Below are 21,956 nucleotides of genomic sequence, written 5' to 3'. Positions count from 1 at the left end.
TTTGCCCATTGTCACAAAATAAGTCATTAGCAGAGCAAATTACTTGAGGAGTCGTGACTTCCAGCTTCCTCTCTCACGACAAATTGCTGCTTGGTATGAATTAGTACTTCTCTCTGTATATTGTTTGAACATAAAGGGGAACTTGCATCTGGCTTGGCTGTTGAGATGTGAAAATCTTTTTTCAGTTTCCAAAGTTCCTTAGTTCCTATTTCTCGGGTTACGTACATACATGTGTGTGTGTGTGTGTGTTTTTATTAAGAGAGTTTAGTTTAACTTTTAGCGCCCCTGCTAACAAAGGCAGTGGTCCTTGCAAGTTGTATGTGCCTGATAGATATTGTCAGTTGACATAAGGAATCAGGGAGATGGCTGGGTGTAGCAAGCTTCCAGATTTCATTTGCATGCAGTGTCTGTGGATGGACAGATGGGAAGGGAATAATCACTGTGATAGATCTTCAGGTAGGAAAAGGAACTAGATCAAGCTCCCAAGGGCTTTTTGTTGTTATCAGGCCCATATAATTCAAGAATGGCAAAGTTGGGTTTGACTGTGTATACTGTACATACCTGTGGTTTCCTAGCCAGCTTTCTGTAACAGCATGGCATAGAGGAAATGCTTGTATTTATAGAAGATGAAATATGCAACTGGTATTGTACAGTTTTCTTAACGGTATATGCCCATGAAATGGGCACTTACTCACGGTGTTATTGATCCTGATTATAGCGGAGCTGCTTATTGAGTTTCTCCAGTCGCCAGTCAGTGTGAGTTCAAACTAGATTGCCACACACATCGCTGTTGCTCTCTAAAAAGCCTAAGCCACTTTTGAAAATCTAAATCTCTCTGTTCTTCACTTCCAACTAGTCGTATTCCTTAGCTGCAGACAAAAGCTGCCCCATTGTGGGCCTGGAATGGGTAGGGAAACTCTATCATAATGAACTGTTTAAGTGAAAGTCTATTTATATTGAAACTATTCATATATCTCAATCAGAATGATTCCTGATATAATTAGACTGCTCATAGCTTTATCTTGCTGCGTAGGAAAACAGTTTCATTATTAAGCATAGGATGTCCAGCCATTAAGGAGTGAGCCTAATGGTTTTTTCATGAGTGTGTGTAATCCATCACTTGAGTGCCTCTGCTGTAAATCACGTTGAAAGATCGCTTCATTAGTTCTTCGTGATCCTTACAGAGGGAAATTACTGTTCCTGTGTTTATAAACATTTACTTTATTCTGCTGGGGTCCCTCTTCTGCATCTGCCTTGGCAAATGTAGAAGAGCCTGCTTACTGCTTAGCATGGGGTTATTACTGGTTGTGCTCAACTGTTTGTCCATAGGAGTCATTCCAGCGGCTGCTTTGTGCCCTGAAGCCTGAGAGTTTGTCACTTATAAATGTATCCTGTCTAACATTACGCTGGATGTTGTGTTATAAGCGTCTTACACTCTTCTGCTCAACTGCATTTTGTGGCAATGAGTTCCATATGTTACGCTTTTAGTAAAATAAAGTGTTTGCTTTCATTAGCTATATCTTTTTTGAGATGGGGCGACCAGAACTGAACTCACCCTGAATAGTGTGGCTATATCAGTGATTTATATCACGATATTTTCAGTATTTTCTATCACATTCTTCATATATCCTAACACTGTGTGCTTTTTTTTGACCGCTATTGGTCACTAAGCTTTTCACTGAGCTTTCTGTGGTGATGCCCAGGTCTCCTTCTGTGTCTGTTTTACCCACCTGCAGAGTAAGCATAATGACTTCACAATTACGTTTGGAGGCATAATCAGTTTGGAAAGTGCTTTGAGATCTTTGGCTGGAAGATGCTAAACTCTATACTAATGATTACATAAATCCATGTATTCATGCCTGAATATCAGTGAGATGACAGAATTTTCAGAAGCCTTTGTGATCCATTGCTAACTTTGACCACTCAGCAGCTAACCTTCCAGTGATAAGCCTCACACCATCCATCCATCCATCTCCTTGCTGCTTGTCCCCTACTACAATGACCCTCCACCATGCTTTCCATAATAACTTTCTCAAGGTTGTTTCCATCTCTGTGCCTAATGTGATGAAAGTACTTAAGTTTGTGTCTGTTGATTTCCAACATCAGTGTTTGCTTCTCTCCAGTAATATTTATAACATAGTTATTCATCTTTTTCTCCAGTCAGGAGATACTCAAGAGTACTCTGCAGCCCACGTTTCAAAAGCTTACATTTTCTTCTTGTCAGCAGTATTAACTTCTGAGAACTTGCATCCATAAATTGCTATGGAAAAAATTCAGCTTTTCACTAGTCGCACCTCTGTACATTGTGAGACGTGACTGTTTTTCTACACTTTCTCAACGGAGGCCATAGCTGAGTGAGCCATCCCTAATCTTCCGATTTCTTTGGAACAGCCTCCTTGGTTCGATATGTATTATCCTAGATCAGGGGTCTCAAACTCAATTTAACTTAGAGCCAGTGCCAGGCCTCAAATCCTCCCAGTGGGCCAATATGTCACTCATGCTGCCCAGAACCTGCCCCCCAAAACTCTGCCCCTCACCTGCCTAAGGCTCCAGGAGGGAGTTGGGTGGGGGAGGAGGTCTGGAGTAGGGGATTGGGGTGCAGGCTCTGGGAGGGAGTTTGCGGGGGGGATTCTGGGGTGCAGGCTCTGGGAGGGAGTTTGGGAGTGTGGGGGATAGGGGAGGGGGTGCAGGCTCTGGGAGGGACTTGAGGGGTGCAGCGCTTAGATTCATAGATACAAAGGTCAGAAGGGACCATTATGATCATCTAGTCTGACCTCCTGCATAACGCAGGCCACAGAATCTCACCCACCCACTCCTGCGAAAAACCTCACCTATGCCTGAGGTATTGAAGTCCTCAAATCGTGGTTTAAAGACTTTGAGGAGCAGAGAATCCTCCAGCAAGTGACCCGTGCCCCATGCTACAGAGGAAGGCGAAAAACCTCCAGGGCCTCTTCCAATCTGCCCTGGAGGAAAATTCCTTCCCGACCCCAAATATGGCGATCAGCTTACCTGGGGCCCCAAGTCAGGGCAGGTCGGGGGGCCTCTGCCTGCTGCATGCTGCTGCCCCCAGGCGCTGCCCCTGCAGCTTCCCATTGGCTGCAGGGGCTCTTGGGGCAGGGGCAGTGCGCAGAGGCGCACCTCCACCCCACCCCGGGGCTGCAGGGAGGGGCTGGCAGACATGTGAAGCGAGCAGGCAGACACCACACAGCTCCACTGCGCTGCCGGGGCTCCGGGCCATTGTAAATTGCCTGGAGTGGGGGAGCGCCTGGGGGTGGCAGGTGGGGCCAAGGGAGAGACCCAGCCTCAAAACTGCTGGAGCCCCGTGGGCCCCATTGGGGAGGTTCCGCAGATGGCCCGCAGGCTGGGAGTTTGAGACCCCTGTCCTAGATAATTAAATTCATCTACTGCCTCTACAGCTTGTCTATTAATTGTGATGCCTTCTTGCATCCTCTTTTTCTTTGTCTTGTCAATGTACGCACATTTTGTTTCTGTTGCGTTCAGGAATAGTCTCTATTCCCCAGTTCCTTGTTATAGACGTATTGCATCAGGGATTGTAGCAAAGAGCGTGGTGTCATCAACGTGTCTGAGGTCAGTTAAAAGATGTCCACCAATGGAGATTCCAGCTCCTTCCATTTTGTCAAAACCTTCTAAGGCTTATATCATAATAAAAATCTGTGTATATCTTGAAGAGGCTTGGGGGAAAAAAAACATACCCTTGTCTAAGACTCTGTGTAGTAGAAAACCCCTCAGTGTTGCTTACTACTGTTTGTATCTTAGTCTGGTGGTGGTGAAGACTTGTGCTGAGTATATTTAGATCCTTTGGAAATCTCTCTCTGCCAGTATCCTCAAAAGGTGGTCATGTCAGATGGTATCGTATGCTTTTGGGTAATAGATGAAGCACATGATGAAGGCATGATTGTACTCTAATCTTAATTATTAGGATAGCGCTAAAACTAAGGAATTGGCTTATGTCTTGAAATAAAAGTGTCCAAACTAAGTAGCAGGCTTAGTAGTAATAGTGTCCCATTTTTAAAACTTCATTGGCGAAAACTAGAGTGGAATTTAGATAATTTTGTTTCCTTTTGTTGATACTCTATTGGCACTTTTCAAGGATAAGGAACTGGCAGCTAAGATTATGTGACAAAGGCTGGGCGCTGACGTACATGTCCGTTGCAGGAGTTTGCTACTTCATGATGTACATGATGAGTTAGATGACTTAACTTCTACCATTGACGTTGCTTTCCTCCCCCCCCCCCCCCATATCTGCATTTCATATTCTCTAGCTCTCAGGAGAGAATGGGGCAGTTTATGAGTCTTGAAGTTGGAACTGTTGTTTTACTGCACAGTTTTCTCCCAAAGAAGAAGTCATAAGTGTTGAACAATCCCCAGATGCCTGAAGGCTGGTAGGACAAAGTGATCCTTGAATAGGTTTTCCACCTATGACTCTAGTTGCAGAGAACTTTGCCTGTTGAGTCTTTGTAGGTGACTTCCAGCAATGTCTAACTTAGAAAATCAATAAACTTCCGCTTATGTAGTAAAAGTGTGATAACTGCTCCCATTGTTAGGGTCAGAAGTCTTGCAACTCTAAATTATCTCTGTTCACTGCTTGCCTTGGAGGTTCTGATGTTTCTAGGATAGACGAGATGCTTGTAGGGAATAATTCCTCTTTAATGCTTTGAGTGGCTCTTATAAGATCTTAAGATGAAAAGCTCTAACTTGCCTAAAAAATGGGGGTTATTTACTGCCAGTTTGGGAGGAGAGCCAAGGGAGGAGGAGGAATGGATTGAGTGTAAACTTGCTGAACCATTTGATTTGGGGGTTGTGGACTTCCATTGCATCTGTCCTTGGTAATGTAAAGCCTGGAACAGCAGCACAGTGCATGGAAGTGAGACAGCTGTGGCCTTGTACAAAACTTGCTCTCACTTTTGTAATTTTCCATGTGCTTTTGGGAGGCTGCTGAAACAGAAATAGCTCCCTGGGGTTGTCATCTCTTCTTGGTTTTTCATGATCAGTGTTGACCTTCATTCATAGGGTTCATGGAGTATCACTGTGAATGGCTTTAGAACCTTCTGGGAATTTAAATATGCCAGCCAGCCAGCAACTGGCCCATATCAAAGTGTGAGTGTACAGCGAGGTATTAAAAACTCTTTGCATTCACCACCCCTGGCACTTGATGTAACAACTGTATCTTCCTCTATTTAGAACTGGAGACATTTAATGGTTCTGAAGTTGTGGCAGAGTGGCAAATGGTTTTGTTTTGTTTTTTTTATGGCACCCACTATGCTATGCAACCACAGTCTCTGTTCAGAAAACAAACTGCGTTCCGCTGGAGGCCGGTTGGTTTTGTGGTAGCAAATCTAAAAAGTGTGTGATGTCAGGATGAAAAAGTGGATCCCTTACATGTCTCAACTTTCTGGCTTTTTTGCCTCTCTTGTGACATCCTTTTTACCTAAAACAGAGACCACCAAAGGACCATAGTACTGCAGTGTGCCAGCTTTCTCCAGTACTCAAATTTAGAAGTAAATACACAACTGCAACGATGTTTTGCATCAATTCAGGCTGATCTAGAATTGTGTGTACATGCTTGAATTTATCGGAACCAACAAAAAGCTTACGTGTATAGATAATTAAGTGTTATCCATTGTGGATCTTTAAGTTAAGTTAGATTTTCTCTAGCGGTGCACGTTACCTTTGATCTGTTTTGGGTACGTGGATGATTTCAAAGGAATTAATTTACTTTTAGTGTGGAAGACTTTACAAGGAAGTGGTTTCTAGTGGTTAGATGTCAGGATATTTGAGGTCTATGTCCAATTATACCACTGGCTTTCTGGGTGTCTTTGTACAAGTTATCTTTCTGTGCATGAGTTTCCCCCTTTGTAAAATGGAGTTATTACTCACTCTGAGGTCCTCCTGAAGAAGTCCACTATTTTAGTGCAGAATATTGTTTTGTATCTGAGAGGATTTTAGTATCTCTGGAGCTCAAAAGTTTTACAGTTCCTAAGCTGTTTTTCTTCATTTTGCTAATTGGGTACAGGCTGTTGTGTAAGAGTTTTCTGAGGGAGCTAAGTACATTTTTAGAGAAATGCACTCTATGCTGTAGAGAACCCATCAAGTGAAATGTAATGTTGCCAAGAGCCAAGACATGAGATAATGTAGAACAGACAGGGAGAATTTCTGATATTGATTTTACCCTTCATAAGTTACTGTTTGTTAGATGTATAAGTGAAGCTGTACATTTGCTACAGCTGTTACGGGAATCATGGCTTCTGATTTCCTATCAAAAGCTGTTACAAACTTTAAAAAAACCCTCTGGTGAAGAGAACAGACGTGCTATTGTAAAGGCACCAGAGTATATCGATATCTCTAAAACAGTCTCTGACTTTAACCCGTAGGTCAGCAGACCTCACCACCTCTGCCCAGTAACTGCTGAGCTTGCCTGTTTGCCTAGGAAAGGTGATCTGTAAAGAAAAAACTGTGTAAGAGCAGTAAATGGCAATCATAGAGGACCTCAGAGTTTTATGTAAATCACCCCCCCACACACACTTTTGCTTGTTTATATTAACAATATCAGGTTGCGACATGTCTGTCTGGTTGGAGGACATCGTGATGTTTGGAACATCTGGATGGGGACATCACAGGAGAATGAAATTTGAGCTGGAGGTCTCATCTCTGACATTTCATTTAGGGGCTGGGATATTGCAGCTCAGATTTCACCCTCCTAGGATGAAACCATCTATGTCCTCCAGCCCAAATCTCCCAGCCAGAAGATGGAAGTCAGGAACTTATAAAAGCAGGCAAAAAAGTTAAATCAACTATGATGTCATTTTTGCAGGGCATAAAGGAGGTCAGTAAAGAGCCCAGACAAACGACCACCTTTGCTTTGCATTTAAACTTCAACCCTCTGCTGCTGTATTCTTTTTAGATGTAACTTGTAATTCGTGTAATATCACAGGAGCATGTCAGGAACAGTAGGTAGAGTAAAAAGGAGCAAGAGGGCAACCCTGAAACCAAAAAAGAAAAGATCCAATGAACTGAAGACCACTAATGATCAGTAGCTGGGGCTTAGGGCATCTCTTCAAAATGTATCTTGGGTTACCATCTAAAACATTCCAGATATGAATTCACGCCAGCATATTCTCTGTCCCCCTCTTGCAAATTCCATTTAATAAGCTAATGCATGTGATGTATGGTGGGAGGAAGAAGTCCTTAGATGTTCTGGGGCTGCTGAAGATTGGTTAATAGATCAAGGGGACTGAAGTCCACGTAATGGCATTAGCTAGTACCCAGCATGCTAACTAAACGTTTTGGGGTATTTGCACTTGTGGACTTATGACTGTAAAATCAGAGTATGGATTTTATAGAGTAATAAAAAGAAATAATTCTGCACATGTAAAACTCTGGAAAAAGCAGGCAAGTGGAAACTGATTTAGGTGACTCCCTAACCCTAGGAAAGAGGTGTTTCTTCTACTAGCCATTAGTTAATTATCTGAATGAACTAAATGTGGTTGATAGCGTGTTCAGATAACTTGACATTATGTTGCTGACGCTACCTTGCCACTATCTAAACTCTGTTTTGGGGCAAGGTTTTGCTGTGCTCTTTCAGGAAATTTGTCCTTTTTCTAAAGGCACCTTGATTACTTTTCAGAGTAGCAGCCGTGTTAGTCTGTATTCGCAAAAAGAGAAGGAGTACTTGTGGCACCTTAGAGACTAACAAATTTATTTGAGCATAAGCTTATCCGATGAAGTGAGCTGTAGCTCACGAAAGCTTATGCTCAAATAAATTTGTTAGTCTCTAAGGTGCCACAAGTGCTCCTTTTCTTGATTACTTGGAGATTATTTTTTTTTATTTTACTGGGGTGAAAAACATTTAAAATGGGGAATAAATTCTGACAGTTATTATAATTTGTCAGACAATGGGGATGGACAAAAACCTGATTAGTTGTCTTGTTGAGGTTAGATCAGATTTCTGTAATCAGTTTAAACCTTCCCAGAAAAAGCTCTGCTTTAATTTGTTTAAGCTTACAATTGCTTTGAGCATAACCGATCAGTTTTACTCAGCATAATTTGCGTTCTACTGTACGGCCACACCCTGCTGAGCCTGCAGCTTCTACCTGACATGGATTTATAAGGTTGCATAAACCATCTGAGTCCCAGTATGACTGCCTCTGTATTTAAAGGGAAACCTTTTAAACCACAAAGTGCTTAGCCTCTGGCAAATGATTTATTTCAGTTTGTGAGCCCCAGTCATGTGAGAGCATTTAACCATATGCCCTCAATGCTTGCATTTAGAACTGTAACTTTTTTTTATTTTTAATTTGTTAGCATGATCTTCTTTTAAAAAGTATTTGCAGATCTATTCAGAACTAGCACATTATATTGGCAGCCATCCTGAAATGGCTTTGAATAGGGTAGCACTTGCACATCCATGAAATAGCAGCAGCAAAGTCTTCAGAGGTTCTTATTATCAAGCTGGCCAGTATTATGCGGCACTCTGATCAGGGATGGGTCCTACTTAACATTTTGTGTGTGTGTGCAGGTGGTTTTATTAAATGTCCGACAGACCCAGTCCTGAAACCAGTGGGAGGGATTGCCTAAGTAGGGAATTCAGGATCCTGCAGTATGGCCAGTTCTACGCTCAAAAGTTAAGTCGACCCAGCTATGTCGTTCCGGCATGTAAAAAAAATCTACACCCCTGAATGTACTTAAACTGACCTAACCCCTGGTGTAGATAGTGCTAGGTCGACGGAAGAAGTCTTCCATAGACCTAGCTACTTCCTCTCAGGGAGGCGGATTAGTTTATGCAAACGGGAGAACCCCTTCCGTCACTGTGGTGAGTGTCTACGCTGAAGTGCTACAGCATTTCAAGTGTAGACAAGCCTTAAGATTCCATCAGCAGCAGGAAATGTTATTAAAAGTGTGTTACAGTAAACGTGCAATGTCTGGACGAATCCCTTGCAGACCTTGCTAATATTATTGCAATGAAAAACAGTGTTTACAGAGGAATACATTATTTCTTATCTGTATTGCAGCAGTGCCTAGAGGCCCTGATCAAGTTTTGAGTTCCCGTCTTGCTAGGAACTGTACATACTTACAATGAAAACATGATCTCTGGCCCAAAGAGCATATAATCTAAGTATTACTTTGAAAAAATAAAACAATGATTTTTCCTTTGTAGCCTATCAAATTGTAGCTCTTTCATAAAGTGTTGGAAAGTTCCATGAAGTCTTGGCACAAAGCATGTGTTAAAATAATGTTTTGATTTCTGGACAAATAACTATATGCTTAGTGATAGAATTTCAATATAGAAATTGGAGCTTCAGCAGGTTTGTATTGGGGGATGAAGCACAGCCTGTTTGATAATTGGCCTATTACAAATTCAAACTCCCACATATTTGTGTGGGTGATATATTTAAAGGGACCCCTTTCACTTGAAATCTAGTTGGGTTTAAAAACATGAGCTAAAAGTCATTTCAGTTATTACACCTGCCTCAGTTAATGTTTGTGGATTTACAACCCTAGGTTTTCATAGCTTTTAAAATATTTTTCTCTCCCCTGCTGCTGTGTAATCGGTTTCCCAAGAGTTGTCAGATATGTAAAATAAACTAAAAACATGGGGAGTACTTTTTCTCTGTTACCATAATCTTTGTTGGGGGGAAAAATAATCAGGCAGTGTAAATGTAAGTGAATATATTTGTGTGAATTTGAGTGCTTGCAGAGAATACTGATGGTCTCTCAACTCTTTACCCACAGAACAGCTACTACATCCCTAGTAGCCTTGCAAGCTCCCCAGCTGTGTTGCAATGCTTCTTGGAGAAACCATCTAGTTCACTTTCCATATCCATAGACCTCTGTGTGCCAAAGAGGCTGCCAGTTCATGCCCATTGTGGTACTAGTGGCAGAGGGGATGGAGTTAAGCTGTGGACTCCTGTCTATTGTATTTCAGCTGGGCACGGTAGCTTCTCATCACTATTGGTCTAGGCTGGATTTAAATGAATAACCTGGAAATGCATTTTTCTAATCTATTATCAAGCCCTTTAGCCATCCAGTAGTCTTCAGTCTCGGCTTCTTTAACAAATAGGGTTGAGAAAAGAACGGTCCTTGTAGTCAAATATGGGATTGTCATTACAACTATTTTGGGGTACAGGTTTGCTATAAAATCATGGTGGAGCAATTCATATCCTAAATGCATGGATTATTGACTTTTAACTTCGAACTAACATTATACAAGTGTGAGCCCTTGAGTCTCTCTAGGTTTCAAAATACACTTTGCTCTCCCAGCTGACTGACGAGCCCTGTTCCAAGAGGTGTCCTGCCATGGATGCTACACAAAGTCAAGTTCACTTCACTGTCTGTTACAAATGCAGGAATAAATTTGCCAGCTGAAATTTGTCACTTATTTTTAAAGGGATGCAGTTGAGTCAGAAAGGATTTTAAAAAATGTCTCATGTTACAAATGACACCTTTAAAGGATCAAAACTGAACATTTAAGAACTCTCTTACTTTCTGTGCTGTTTAGTTTTTCTGCTTTACTCAGCTTGGACAGTGAAAATGCACTAGTTAGTTTCACTTCTCAAGTTCTCGTGCACCAGCCCACTGCTGCAATGTTCAGGCAGCAAATGCTGCAGGATAATGTGTTGTGGTTTTTGGGTGTTGGTGTGGAAGGGAGGGAGGAAACGAAAGGGCAAAAAAGTCATATTGAAATCAAAAAGAAATGGTGGAAATCTCTCTTGCTCCTAGGTTTTTCTAAATGTTTGCTTTAACCATAACATTATTGGTATCTGAATTAAGCCAAATTAGACCTGAGTGTGCCCCTTTAAGCCTGCAAGAGCAAATGGACAGTCTAGCAAAAAAGGTAGTTGATAGTGTCCTTTCCAGTTACTTTACAGGTGCTGAAAATCATTTGGATTCTGCCTAGCTGTTCAGGATTAATTTCTGTCACTGAATTGAAGGTCATGGTATGGGCACATTAGTAGTCCTTAACTGGTGACAAATGGGATGATGCAGTTTTAGTGAGTAAATCTGTTTAAGAAGAAATTGAGTCCCATGGTCAATATTTTCTGCATCAGACATTGTATAGGACTGATTTAGGAGGGGGGAAATCTCAGGTATGTACTTTGCCTTTTTTCTGGTGATTTTGGGGTTCTGGCCGCTGTGCTGCATAGCTGTTACTCATCAGTAGGATACTCAGAAAGGAAATCTCCACTTGTCACTTCTTCCGAAGCAAGATAATATGTGACAATAAAATACCACATGTAGCTTTTAGTAGGTGAATATTTGAGCGAGAAAGAAAGTGAGATAAATTGAACTGGGTTGAGATACTGGAAATGAGGGTAACAGATTTACACAATCATTGGTGTGACTCAGGTTGGCCAGTCAATTACAACTGTGGTAATTACTAGAAGAGGGGTATAGTCCAGTTGCCATGGAAATCAGTTTTTCTGTTAACTTCAGGGAGAGTACTCTCAGCCCCGGCTGGATAGGTGGTGAAAGGTCATTTGACTTGGCCCTAAAGAGTAGATGTATTTAAATGAAGGTCGCTGAAGATGAGTGACTATCGGAGTAGTGAAAAGAGAGGAGCAGAGAGGGTTTATTAACAGACTCTTCCAGTAATAGGCATAGTAAGAGAAATAGAGGGGAAGCTACACTTAGGGATGGGAAATGAGGTTATCCAATAAAACATGTTTATAGTCTACTTTTTAACCCCTTTTTTGGCTCTTTCTCCTTGTTTCTTTCTTTCCTCCTGATGGAGCATCTCAAGGGAAACTAGTGTAGGGCTAGAGAACATGATTATTAAAATGCCAGTGGCCAGTCTACACTGGTGGCAGGCAACGCATCCATGAATACAAGAGAAATGCCAAACGTAGACAAGGTCGTTGATTGATACCAAGCCTACGCTAGCTAGGAAATGGTCTAGCTCAGGGTATGTCTACGCTGACAACCCTACAGCGGCACCCTGCATCTCTTCATAGAATCTCAGGGTTGGAAGGGACCTCAGGAGGTCATCTAGTCCAACCCCCTGCTCAAAGGGTAACCCTAGCTACGCTGAATGGAGGAATTCTCCTATCAGTGTAGGTAATCCACCTCCCCGACAGGTGGTGAAATTCTTCCATCCTCCTAGCACTTGTCTATCCCAGGGGGTTTGGTCAGTATTGCCACGTGGATTTTTCACACTCCTGAGAGAAGTAGCTATACTGATGTAAAATCCTAATGTAGACTAGGCCATAGTAAACCTAGAGGCCCTTACAAGCCTCAGAACAGCCTTCTTCCTTATCCTCTTGGGACCCAAATTAGCTGTTTTTTTAATTAGGTCGGACTTTGAAGGAAAAGAGGGCTCCTTACTTTTAAGGCCTTGCAGTGTCTTTATGAAGTTCCTTTATATCGTGTGCCTTTAGTTGTAGCCTGGGAACTTAAATTCATAACTTTGCTAGACACTAAAAATCATGGATTCAGTAAGGGCACAGGATTTATAATTCATTACACCAATTTGTAACCCACTGACCTCATGTATCCTGCAACTGTGAAAGGATTGAGTCTGGTATGCACAGGTTTTAATATGTATTCTAATTACTGATCATTCGGGTCTGTCCCAAATTGACTTTGTGGACTTTACCCAGGGCCCTGCCTTGCATTTTAGCTGCTTTCCAAGAATGTGAGTTTGCCACATTGCCCATCAGTGGAGAGCAAGCGCTTGCCTCTTGTGCCATACAAAGATGAGCAAGTATTGCAAAATCAGAGAAATTTCACAATTGGATTAGATTCTCAGCTGTTCAGAATCTCAGTTTTTTAAAACCCTCCTGTGTGTGAAATAGACTTTGGGGTGTAACAGTACTTTCCAAATGCTTTGCTGCTGTTCTGAGTGAAAATTGCGAGCCCTGTAGGGTGCATCTTCATTTGGAAAAAAGGTGTGTTCTTAACTTGTGTTAGCTAACATGTGGTAACCAACTACGATCTTAGTGAAGACAAGGCAGTTAGTATTTTAAGATGAGTTCCCCAGTCTAGGTGAATCTTAGGCTCCCTCATAGTAACTCAATCTGTTAACACTTGTGAAACCTACAAACTGCTTTGTCTTTACTGGGATTTTGCCTCATGTTAGTTACCATGTTAGCGACCTCAGGTTAAAAACAGACGTAGTCAGGGCTGTCCTAAGGGGGTGTGGGACCTGGGACATAGGCGCTGAGTTTCTATCTGCTGGAGGGTGGTTCCCCCCGGCTCCGCCCAGGCCCCATCCCCCACTCCATCCCCTCCCCTGAGCACACTGCACCCTTGCTCCTCCCCACCTAGCGCAGAGTCCAGATGCCCCAAAACAGCTGATTGGTTGTAGATGCTGGAAGGGAGAGGGAGATGCTGGTCGGCGGGGCCCGCTGGTGGGCAGGAGGCGGCTCTGGGGGAAGAGGGAGGTTGGTAGGGGGGCTCCTTCTTCCCCTCCCCCTACCCCCCACTGACTTCTGTCTCACCTCCCTGCCCACCTTCTCAGGAAGCATGGGGCCCCCCCAGAGTGCAGGGCCTGGAGCAGTTGCCCTGATTTGCCATACCCTAGGGACGGCTCTGCACCTGGTGAAGACAAGGCCTTAGACTTTATGGTGGAGTAGGGGACTCTATGCAGCCTGACCTCCACGTGCTGGTCTCCTAATTAGATGGGGCTAGCTGCATTTCCTCCCACTTTACAAACTGACAATAGGTATTTCTTTTCTCTCCTAGGCCATGCTGCAGGGTGAAGAGCACAGATAAAGAACCTTCCACCACTCCTTAGAATAGTCCCACCAGCCCTGACAACTTCATGGTGCAGGAGACAGCCTGATGCCCTCAGCACATCCTGCCATGGACGGAGGGAAGAACTTTCCACAGCATGAACACCAGCAGTCAGGCAGTACATTATACAGTATGCCGAACCTCCAGACCCAGCTCAGTGTACCTGCCATGGAGGTGAGGGTCCTGTCAGGTTAGCATGGAAATGATTGGATTTGGGAGCTTTTGCCAGGGGCGGGGTCACAGCAATGTTGAAATCTTGGAAAACAAAGTAAACGTTTACAGTTTCTATTTGGTAAATTGGCTTTCCAGGCTGTTGTCCAGTGGTATAAAGTATTTATTTTAGTGCTAGACATTTGAAGCAGCAGCTGCCACAATCCATGTTGACTTTGAAGTTGGGAGGAAAAGCAAGATTGTGACTGAAACGACATAATTTTAAAGTCCATTATATTGCAACCTGCTAGGGCAAGAGATGAAGAGTCGAAGCTGGATTACCAGCTTTCCATTTGTTTCTACCCCTGCTGGCTATCAAAGTACTGGATCTTAAAAGTGTCACTTGTAGCTGTGTCTTTTCTGACACTGTTACACGACTGAATAGTATTTTATTAGGATTTACAGTCTCCAAGCAGGATTGGGTCCTGTACCAGGTCGCAGACTCACTGGTGCGGCACCTCCTGCTGGTTAGTCTGGGAATTTAGCTCTTTTCCAGCCCTCCGAGCACCTCCTGTTGACCGGTGTCCCTCCCGGATCTCAGTGCCCTTTACCTTGCGGTTCTGCCCCCAGCAGTACCCCCACACTCTGGATCTCCCCTTCCAAGGGAACCCCCTCCCGCTATACCCACCTTGCCTCAGTGGCTACTGCCAGTCATCATCTAGCCCCCTTTCTGTAGGGCAGACTGTAATGGCCACTCATCACTGGCAAGGGAGTTGGACCTGCTGCCTTTGCCTATCCCCAGGCTGCACCTCTGCAGCCCCAGTACCTGCTTAAGCCTTTAACAAAGCCCCAGCCTGGGGCGTTGCCAGGCTGGAGCTCCCCAGCTCCTCTTGCCCTTCCCCAGCACTGCTCTGCTTCAAGTACCCTGTGCTCCCAGGCAGCTAGGTCCTTCCCACTCCAAGGCTGGAGTGAGACACTGAACCAGCTCCTCCCTCGCAGCCCTCTTATCAGGGCCAGCTGAGCCCTGATTGAGCTGGCCACACCTGTGGTCAGCTACTCAGTCAGCTTCCCTCAGCTGTTCTTGCTCCTCTTACCTCAGGAGTGGGGCCCCGCTACTGGTCCCTATTGTGACCTGCTGTACAAACCTATGATTTTTTTAAAAAAGCCCCTCCCCTAGATAGCTTTACAATCGAAACAGAGTGTCCCTTGGGCACCAGTACTCTTTTGTCTCTGATTATAACTAATGGCTGCTGCTTTCCTGAAGTTTGTACCCATCTTAGTCTGGCTACATGGAGGCATTCAGCACCTGCTGCATAGCTGGGGAAGTTGGGCGTAAACAATTTTGAGGTCAGCTTTAAACCGATGTGAACTCTTAATGTTTTCAGAGAGCACCTCTCCTCACAAAATCAGACACTCTATAGATGACTTAAGTCAGGCCCCCAAAATGAGACACTTCGAATTACTAGTCACTTTTGAAATTATTGGCCTTTGAAAACCTCTAGAAACGATCATATTTTTTCCACTCATTTCTCCGAATTGCAGCCCATTCAACATGCTGCAACTAAAATCATGTTCCTTGCCTGCCACTCCAATCACCTCTTTTTCTCTCTCTCTCTCTCACGCAGCCTGGAGTCCCTGCATTGACTTCCTTTCTCTCCAGATCAGGTGTAAATTCTGTAGCTAAACAGTTACAACTCTGGGTCTGGGTTTTGCCCTTATATGGACATAGAAATAATAATTAAAAAAACAACTACCTTGTTTTCTTGTACAAGTCAATGCCACTTTGGTCAGTGAACAATTGACAAAGGAGATTAATGTCAGTAGTTGAAAGATGACACAATATCCTGTTAGCGTTGTGCTTATGTTGGAGCCTCACGCTGAAATAGAACTTGCCATTGGTACTGAAAGCAGCTGGGGAGCAGTAAATGTAGCTGTCTAGGTATAAACCTGCCCCGACTCACTCCAGGTTAGCCAAGGCAGAGTCCAATTTCTACAAAGTTTGTGATTAACTGGGTAGGCGGGGAGAATAACCTATGAGGATAATGACCCCAAAGCTCTTCCTGGAATAAGTAAGAACGCAGCAGGTTTGCAAGTCAGACGTGGTGTGTGGCGTTAGACTAACCACTTGTGAACGATTAAAAACCATCACTGTTTGTTGCATGCAGGGAGAGGAGGGGTCACAGGACAAGGCTTGAATTCTGAGCTACCAGTGTGATTTAGCAGAGTTGCAGTTTTCTGATGCTGGAATTTTTCTCGGTATTGTTGTGCTTTCAGAACTCGATGCTGGCTCCTGATTGGTGGAATCCCTTCTATTCATCTGTCCCTTTCTCAACTCCATCTTTTCCAAGTGAAAACCAGTAAGTGCTGTTTATATAATTCCCCTACATATGTGCACACCCAATGATTCAACTGTTTCTTCAGTGCTTTCTTCGTTTACTTTTTGTTTCATTAATTTATGGGGAAATAATGGCATCTCACAGTGTTTGTGGCATTTCACAAACTGCTACATCTTGGAAAAGAAAAGAAACAGCCTTTGTGAAGACATGGGAAACTTTGACTTTGCGTAAGCTTTTAAACTGATTTAGGGGAGTAAAGGCCTTGTTAGAGTCTAGATTTGTTACACTAATGGAGTTAATAAAATACACCATTAATACAATCTGGCTATACTAATATATCATAGAGGCCTGTAGCTTTATATGGCCAGTGCAGGGAAGAAGGAAGTTATTTCTGCTCTGAGGAAGGTAGAGTGACACATTTGTGGATGAAGCAATATTAAAAGCTATGGTAGGAAGCTAATAATTCTTAGTAGTATCAACCCTGCTGAATTAAGCTTTCATTTTAAGTTGCTAGCATGTTTATATTCAAAATGCACATGCCATATAACTAACTGTGAAAACCAGAGCACATCAAGATCACAAGCTTTGCTAGTAACCTCATTACTAATCCTGCAAGGTGTGCAGTGGTGAGAAGTATGAGCTGATGTGAGAAATTGTAACTTCCTCCTGAGTAAATCCCCACCACCTGCATACACCCTGCATAGCTTCAGCCTGTGAAAGGCACAGCTGTAACGTTTTCAGTAAACTTTGCATACAAACAATTGCCCTTCCTATGGGAGAATTCTGCCTTATATTTTTCCTTATAGATTCACTGGAAAACCTCCTGTTCAGTACCTTGAAGATAAGTGCTTTGAATAAAGATGTGTTGAATGTTCTCTGTCTGCTCTAGATCAGTCTGAGCCCCTGTGAATACCACTCCCCTCTTGGTCACAAAACTATGCACATTTATCCGCCTGAGTAAGAGGGATACCAGCTATGATGCACCTTTGGGATTTTCTCAGTTTGGGGGTCTAGTAGCAGGGAGAAGTGTTAGCAGCAGTGCATTATGCCACCACAAAAAGGATCAGAGCTTAGACTGAGAGACTCTGACCAGTGAGTATTGGGAAAAGGTGTGCAGGGACATCATGTTGCTTTCTGTCACATCTAGTGAAAGGAAGGAGTGGCATAGATGGGGACTAGGGTGAGCTGCATCTGTCCCTTGTTTCCCTTGGGAGGGTTGTTTTGGGCGGCGGAGAGGGGCTAATGGAAGAAAAGTACAGTCAGGCTCCCAAAGTTGAGTAAGGTTGTTAACTTTTGGGATAGACCCTTGGGCGTAGTTCAGGGGTGTGAGGACTTAGCCCAGCCCCCCATCTGAAGGATTTGAATGTCTCGATAGGCAAACAGAAAGATCCTTTCTAATTAGCCTTCCCTTTCTGGTGTTAGGCTGTGGGTTTACTTACACTTTATTTTAAAACTTGCTTCAGTGAGTTTCAGAACTCCGGTCTACAGACTTGGGCTTGCACTATGGTGCTAAAAACAGCAGTGTAAACATTGTGGCTCAGGCTGGAGCTCAGGTTTTGAAACCTTCCCCACGCCCCGAACCCCCATGTTTCAGAGGTCAGGCTCCAGCCCAAGCCTGAATGTCTACACAGCTGTTTTTAGCATCATAAAGTGAGCCCCATGAGCCCAAGCCTGTTGACCTGGGCGCTGAGACTCATGGCCGGGGGTTTTAAATCACATACCCTGTGACTCCCAACCTAGTCACCAGCCATGAGAATCCAGCTACTCTGTTCGGATAACACTAGTGTTATCTCCCTTGTTTTTCTTTCTGCTTTTGTCTGCCATCCCCATCCCACCTCAGTGTGGGAAACAAAATAGCCAGCAACCATGAGGTGAACTGCATTATAAAGCAGATTTTGCTAAATGGTTACCAAAAATCTGTTGTGCATGTGGTGGAAGTTATTCAGCCTTGTTAGTTACTCCTCAAAGCAGGAATTTGGGCAGGAGTGGTGGGATAAGTTCAGCCTCTTTGCTCTTAGCCAGGCTGTCTGCGTAATTGGAAGAGGGTGTGCTTTTTTTTTTTAAGATGATTCCTGTAAATTACATTTTCTGTATCCTCAAGGGAGCTATAAAAGAATTTCTGTTTTGCTGTATGGAACCACAGACTGAGATGCAATTTATCTATTGTTTTTTCCCTTCTGTTTGATCATTTGCTGTCTCTTTATCCTTCACTTTCTCCCTGTTCAGTGCTAGTACTCACTATTCACATCCACCATGCTGGCGATGTTATTGTTATGGCCCTGATCCTGCCAAGACTTAAGCACATGCATAACTTTACATGCAAGAGTAGTCCCAGTGATGTAATAGGATTCTTATCACATGTAAAGTAATACACGGACCTGAGTCTTTTCAGGATTGGGAGCCTATAATAGCGTTTATTTGGAAGAGGATGTTAAAGTTAAGGGTGTAGAATGGTTTCAGTTTTAGCTTCCTATCTTAGTATTCTCATAAGATATCAAAAAATTCACCTTTCAGGTGAAATTTTCCATTATTTTATTCCATATAAAGGAGACACTTAAAAAAAACAAAAAAAGAGAAAATCTGGAGCAAACTCTGTAGCAGGTTAGCAAGGTGCTTGTATATGGGAAATATGTTTTTTGCTGGAGAGGAAGAAAATGACCACACTTGTGTGATTATGCAATTTTCAGGCAGTTCTTTTCCCCAAATGTAGATGAACTCACTGAGCATTTACTAAATTTTTAAAGTTGCCTGTTTTGGTACTGTGTGTGATGGGCATGCGCAATAGAAACTTTGATTGTTCCATCTTACACACTGCTCACTTACTTATTTAATTGCAACTGCTGTGTCCTTACACTTTTCTTTAAAAACAATCTACAATGTTAAAAAAAAAAGTTAATGAAACATTGCATTCAAAGAGTTAAAATGGCAAAGTCAAGGAAATACAAGCCAAGGTACTGGCAGTAGCACTAACTTGGCCAAATTGAACATGTGCCATGTTTTTCTTATTAAATGTATAGATTAATGTATTACTGTTCAATGTATAGTCCCAAACATACAGGATGTACAGTCTGGCCAAGCTGATGTTACTACTGGAATCTTAAAAGGACACTGGCAATATGATAATGGCTCATTTAGATCACCCTTTAAATGTATGGTAGCAATTAAAAAAAAATTTGATTTCTCTCTGCTTTCCTGTTAGAAGGGACTTTTGGATGGATCTGAGAGCAATATCAACAAGCAAGCTCAGGCCAGTCGCTCCTCCCACCTGTCTGTCTTTCTTTCTGTGCACACACCTATTTGCTGCCTGTCCAACTTCATTTTCAGCTCTGTTGCTGTCACTGGTAACTCCCTGGTGCAGGTTCTGTGAGAGGTCATGGTGGCATCAGTATAGCAATGAACTCACTAGGCACAAAAGTGCTGTCAAATGAGCAAAGTAAACCAACTGAAACAAAGGAGGAAGGACAATAAAACCTTTCCTCTAATCTGTCAGTGATGATATTCTTAGGGAGGTGAACTGTAATGACAGTAGGTACATCACAGTCAGTGAGATTATTAAGTAGCTGGTGTCCCTTTCACCTTTCTAATTTCCTTCTTTTTTTTTGCAACAATAACTCTGCAACTTCAGTATTGCATTAATGTATTTTGCATTTTAATTTATATGGCATTGTAGTTGAAAAGCCCCTTGTTAAACAGTGAAAAAGACAAAAATTGATAAAAAAGAAAACCAGTATGGTGGACCCCTCTCTGTTGCCACAGACTCCATGTGGGAGGAGTCTCATTTGCCAGTGGCTGTATTTAGATATGGCTTGTTCTCATAGCAACAGCTTTGTTTGAAGCAGGTTCTTCCAGTTTCTTGTAAGTACTTAACTTTTATAGTACAAAGAATTTGGTTTAACAAGAGGTAGCAAAGTTTGCACCTTTATTCAGAACTTTCTTAGCCCACAAAAAATTACAATATGATAAAAATTAGTCTTGTAAAATGCTGAACAAGACAGATCAAGAGGATCCTACATAGGGAAAATGTTTATATGTACAGTATTTCTAAGGCAGTGATCCCTCTAATAGCTGAGCTCCCGTTCCAATAATAGGCTTGATACTTTCCTCTCATCAGTGTAAATCTGGAGTAACCCTATTGATGTCCGTGGTGTTACATGTGTATAACTCCACTGTTGTCAGCTGAGTTACACTTCTGTGAATGATTGGAGAATCAGGCCCCGTATGTTTAGCAGACAGCATTTCTCAAATTTTGGAACAGTGCTTTCCTCCGTGACTCCCCCACACCAGTCTGAATGTGGGATAACAGTGGTTGTAATAATACATTATAAAACAAGCTCAGAAGAAGCATTAATTGCAATCTAACAGTGAAGAGGAAAAGGGCTGAGGGCTTGTCTATACTGGAAGCTGTCGCGCATCTGGTGAAGACTCTCTCTGCTGGCGGGAGAAGTTCTCCTGTCGACATGACACTGTCCACACTGGCGCTTAGGTCGGTGTAATTTATGTCGCGCAGGGGGGTGGCTTATTCACACCCAAGAGTGACATAAGTTATACTGACAAAACCTGTAGTGTAGACAAGCTCTGAGATGAATGCCAAGGCAGGCGTGGTTTCCATGGCCTAGGCCCTGTACCAGCAAAGGGCTAATCACTTGCGGATGACAGACTCCCTAAAAGGAGGCTGTAATGGCAAAGCACAAAAGTCCGATGAGATGCAAAGAATAAGGTCTCAAATATAGCCAGAGCATGCCCCAGTAAAGCTTCAAATACCAAGAGGACATCTGGTCCATCACTTTTTATAGACAGCTGGTATAAAGAATAATATCCCAGTAAGTTTTGCTGCAGCCTGCTTAAGCTGCCAGGTGACTGAGAACCTGCTGGTGGAAGGAATTGCAGCATTGGGCACTGAATCATTTACGAGACAGATACCTGTAGACTCTGTTCTAGCATGCAGGCTCTGCTAACAAGAACCTAAGTTTCAGAAAGATGGAGGAACCGATCAGAAGTTTAAACAACAAATTCTCTTGTTGGAGATAGTTGTAAAGACAGGGCCATTTCACTATGAGCTGCGCTTACATCAAATGACCTGGGTAAGTTAAAGTGCATCTTAGTTCAATGTGTCCAAACTGTACAACTGCCCCCAGTGTTTAGGGTTGGTGGGCAGTGAGAAAGCCATCTCATTTCTTGCTCTTCTATAAAGTACTTGGTGTGTATGGAGACCCATCTCCTTCCCAGATGTCTGCATCTAGATATCGGTTAAGCCTCATCTGAGTCCACAGCCTAAGTCTTCCTTGATTGTGTCCAGTAGCTTATTTGTATCTGTCCTTAGAATGTAGATTTTTTCTCAGTCATCACTCAGTTTAGCTGGGATAAATCTCTCTTTAAAATGTATCCATCAGACCTGTCTCTGGGCACATTTACACTGTTCTTAAACCAATACAAAATTAACTAACCAATGTCAACGTAATAAATTAATTAAGCTATGCATATTAATGTAACCCCAACCACCCCCGATGCAAATGTCTGAGTTGACAAATGGTCTTTGTACTGTGCTCTCAAAGTCAATAGGCTTGGGCTCTATCAAACCGAGAGGAGAAGCAAATTCCAGAATTGAAAGCTCTCTGCTGCAAATGCCCTATTCCCTACTCATTCAAATCAAGGGATTGTAGCAAGAGCACATCAGCCAGTCTGAGCTTGATAAAATCAAAAGATTCATAGAGAGGTTCTCGA

General features: G+C 42.9%; 1 protein-coding gene across 2 annotated transcripts in view; it reads left to right on the top strand.

The window, feature by feature from the left end:
- Positions 1 to 21,956, top strand: part of SBNO2 (strawberry notch homolog 2) — a 108,077-nt gene that overhangs the window by 9,094 nt on the left and 77,027 nt on the right. For both annotated transcript variants that reach the window (XM_084614662.1, XM_084614663.1), the window contains 2 exons: positions 13,699 to 13,923; positions 16,174 to 16,256. In XM_084614662.1, the coding sequence (XP_084470788.1) occupies positions 13,798 to 13,923; positions 16,174 to 16,256 (209 nt within the window). In that variant the 5' untranslated portion in view covers positions 13,699 to 13,797. The remainder of the gene's footprint in view (positions 1 to 13,698; positions 13,924 to 16,173; positions 16,257 to 21,956) is intronic.

This window comes from Lepidochelys olivacea (assembly GCF_965140295.1).
Source record: "Lepidochelys olivacea isolate rLepOli2 genome assembly, chromosome: 25".
NCBI lineage: Eukaryota > Metazoa > Chordata > Testudines > Cheloniidae > Lepidochelys > Lepidochelys olivacea.
This window is presented reverse-complemented; position numbering and strand designations above follow the sequence as displayed.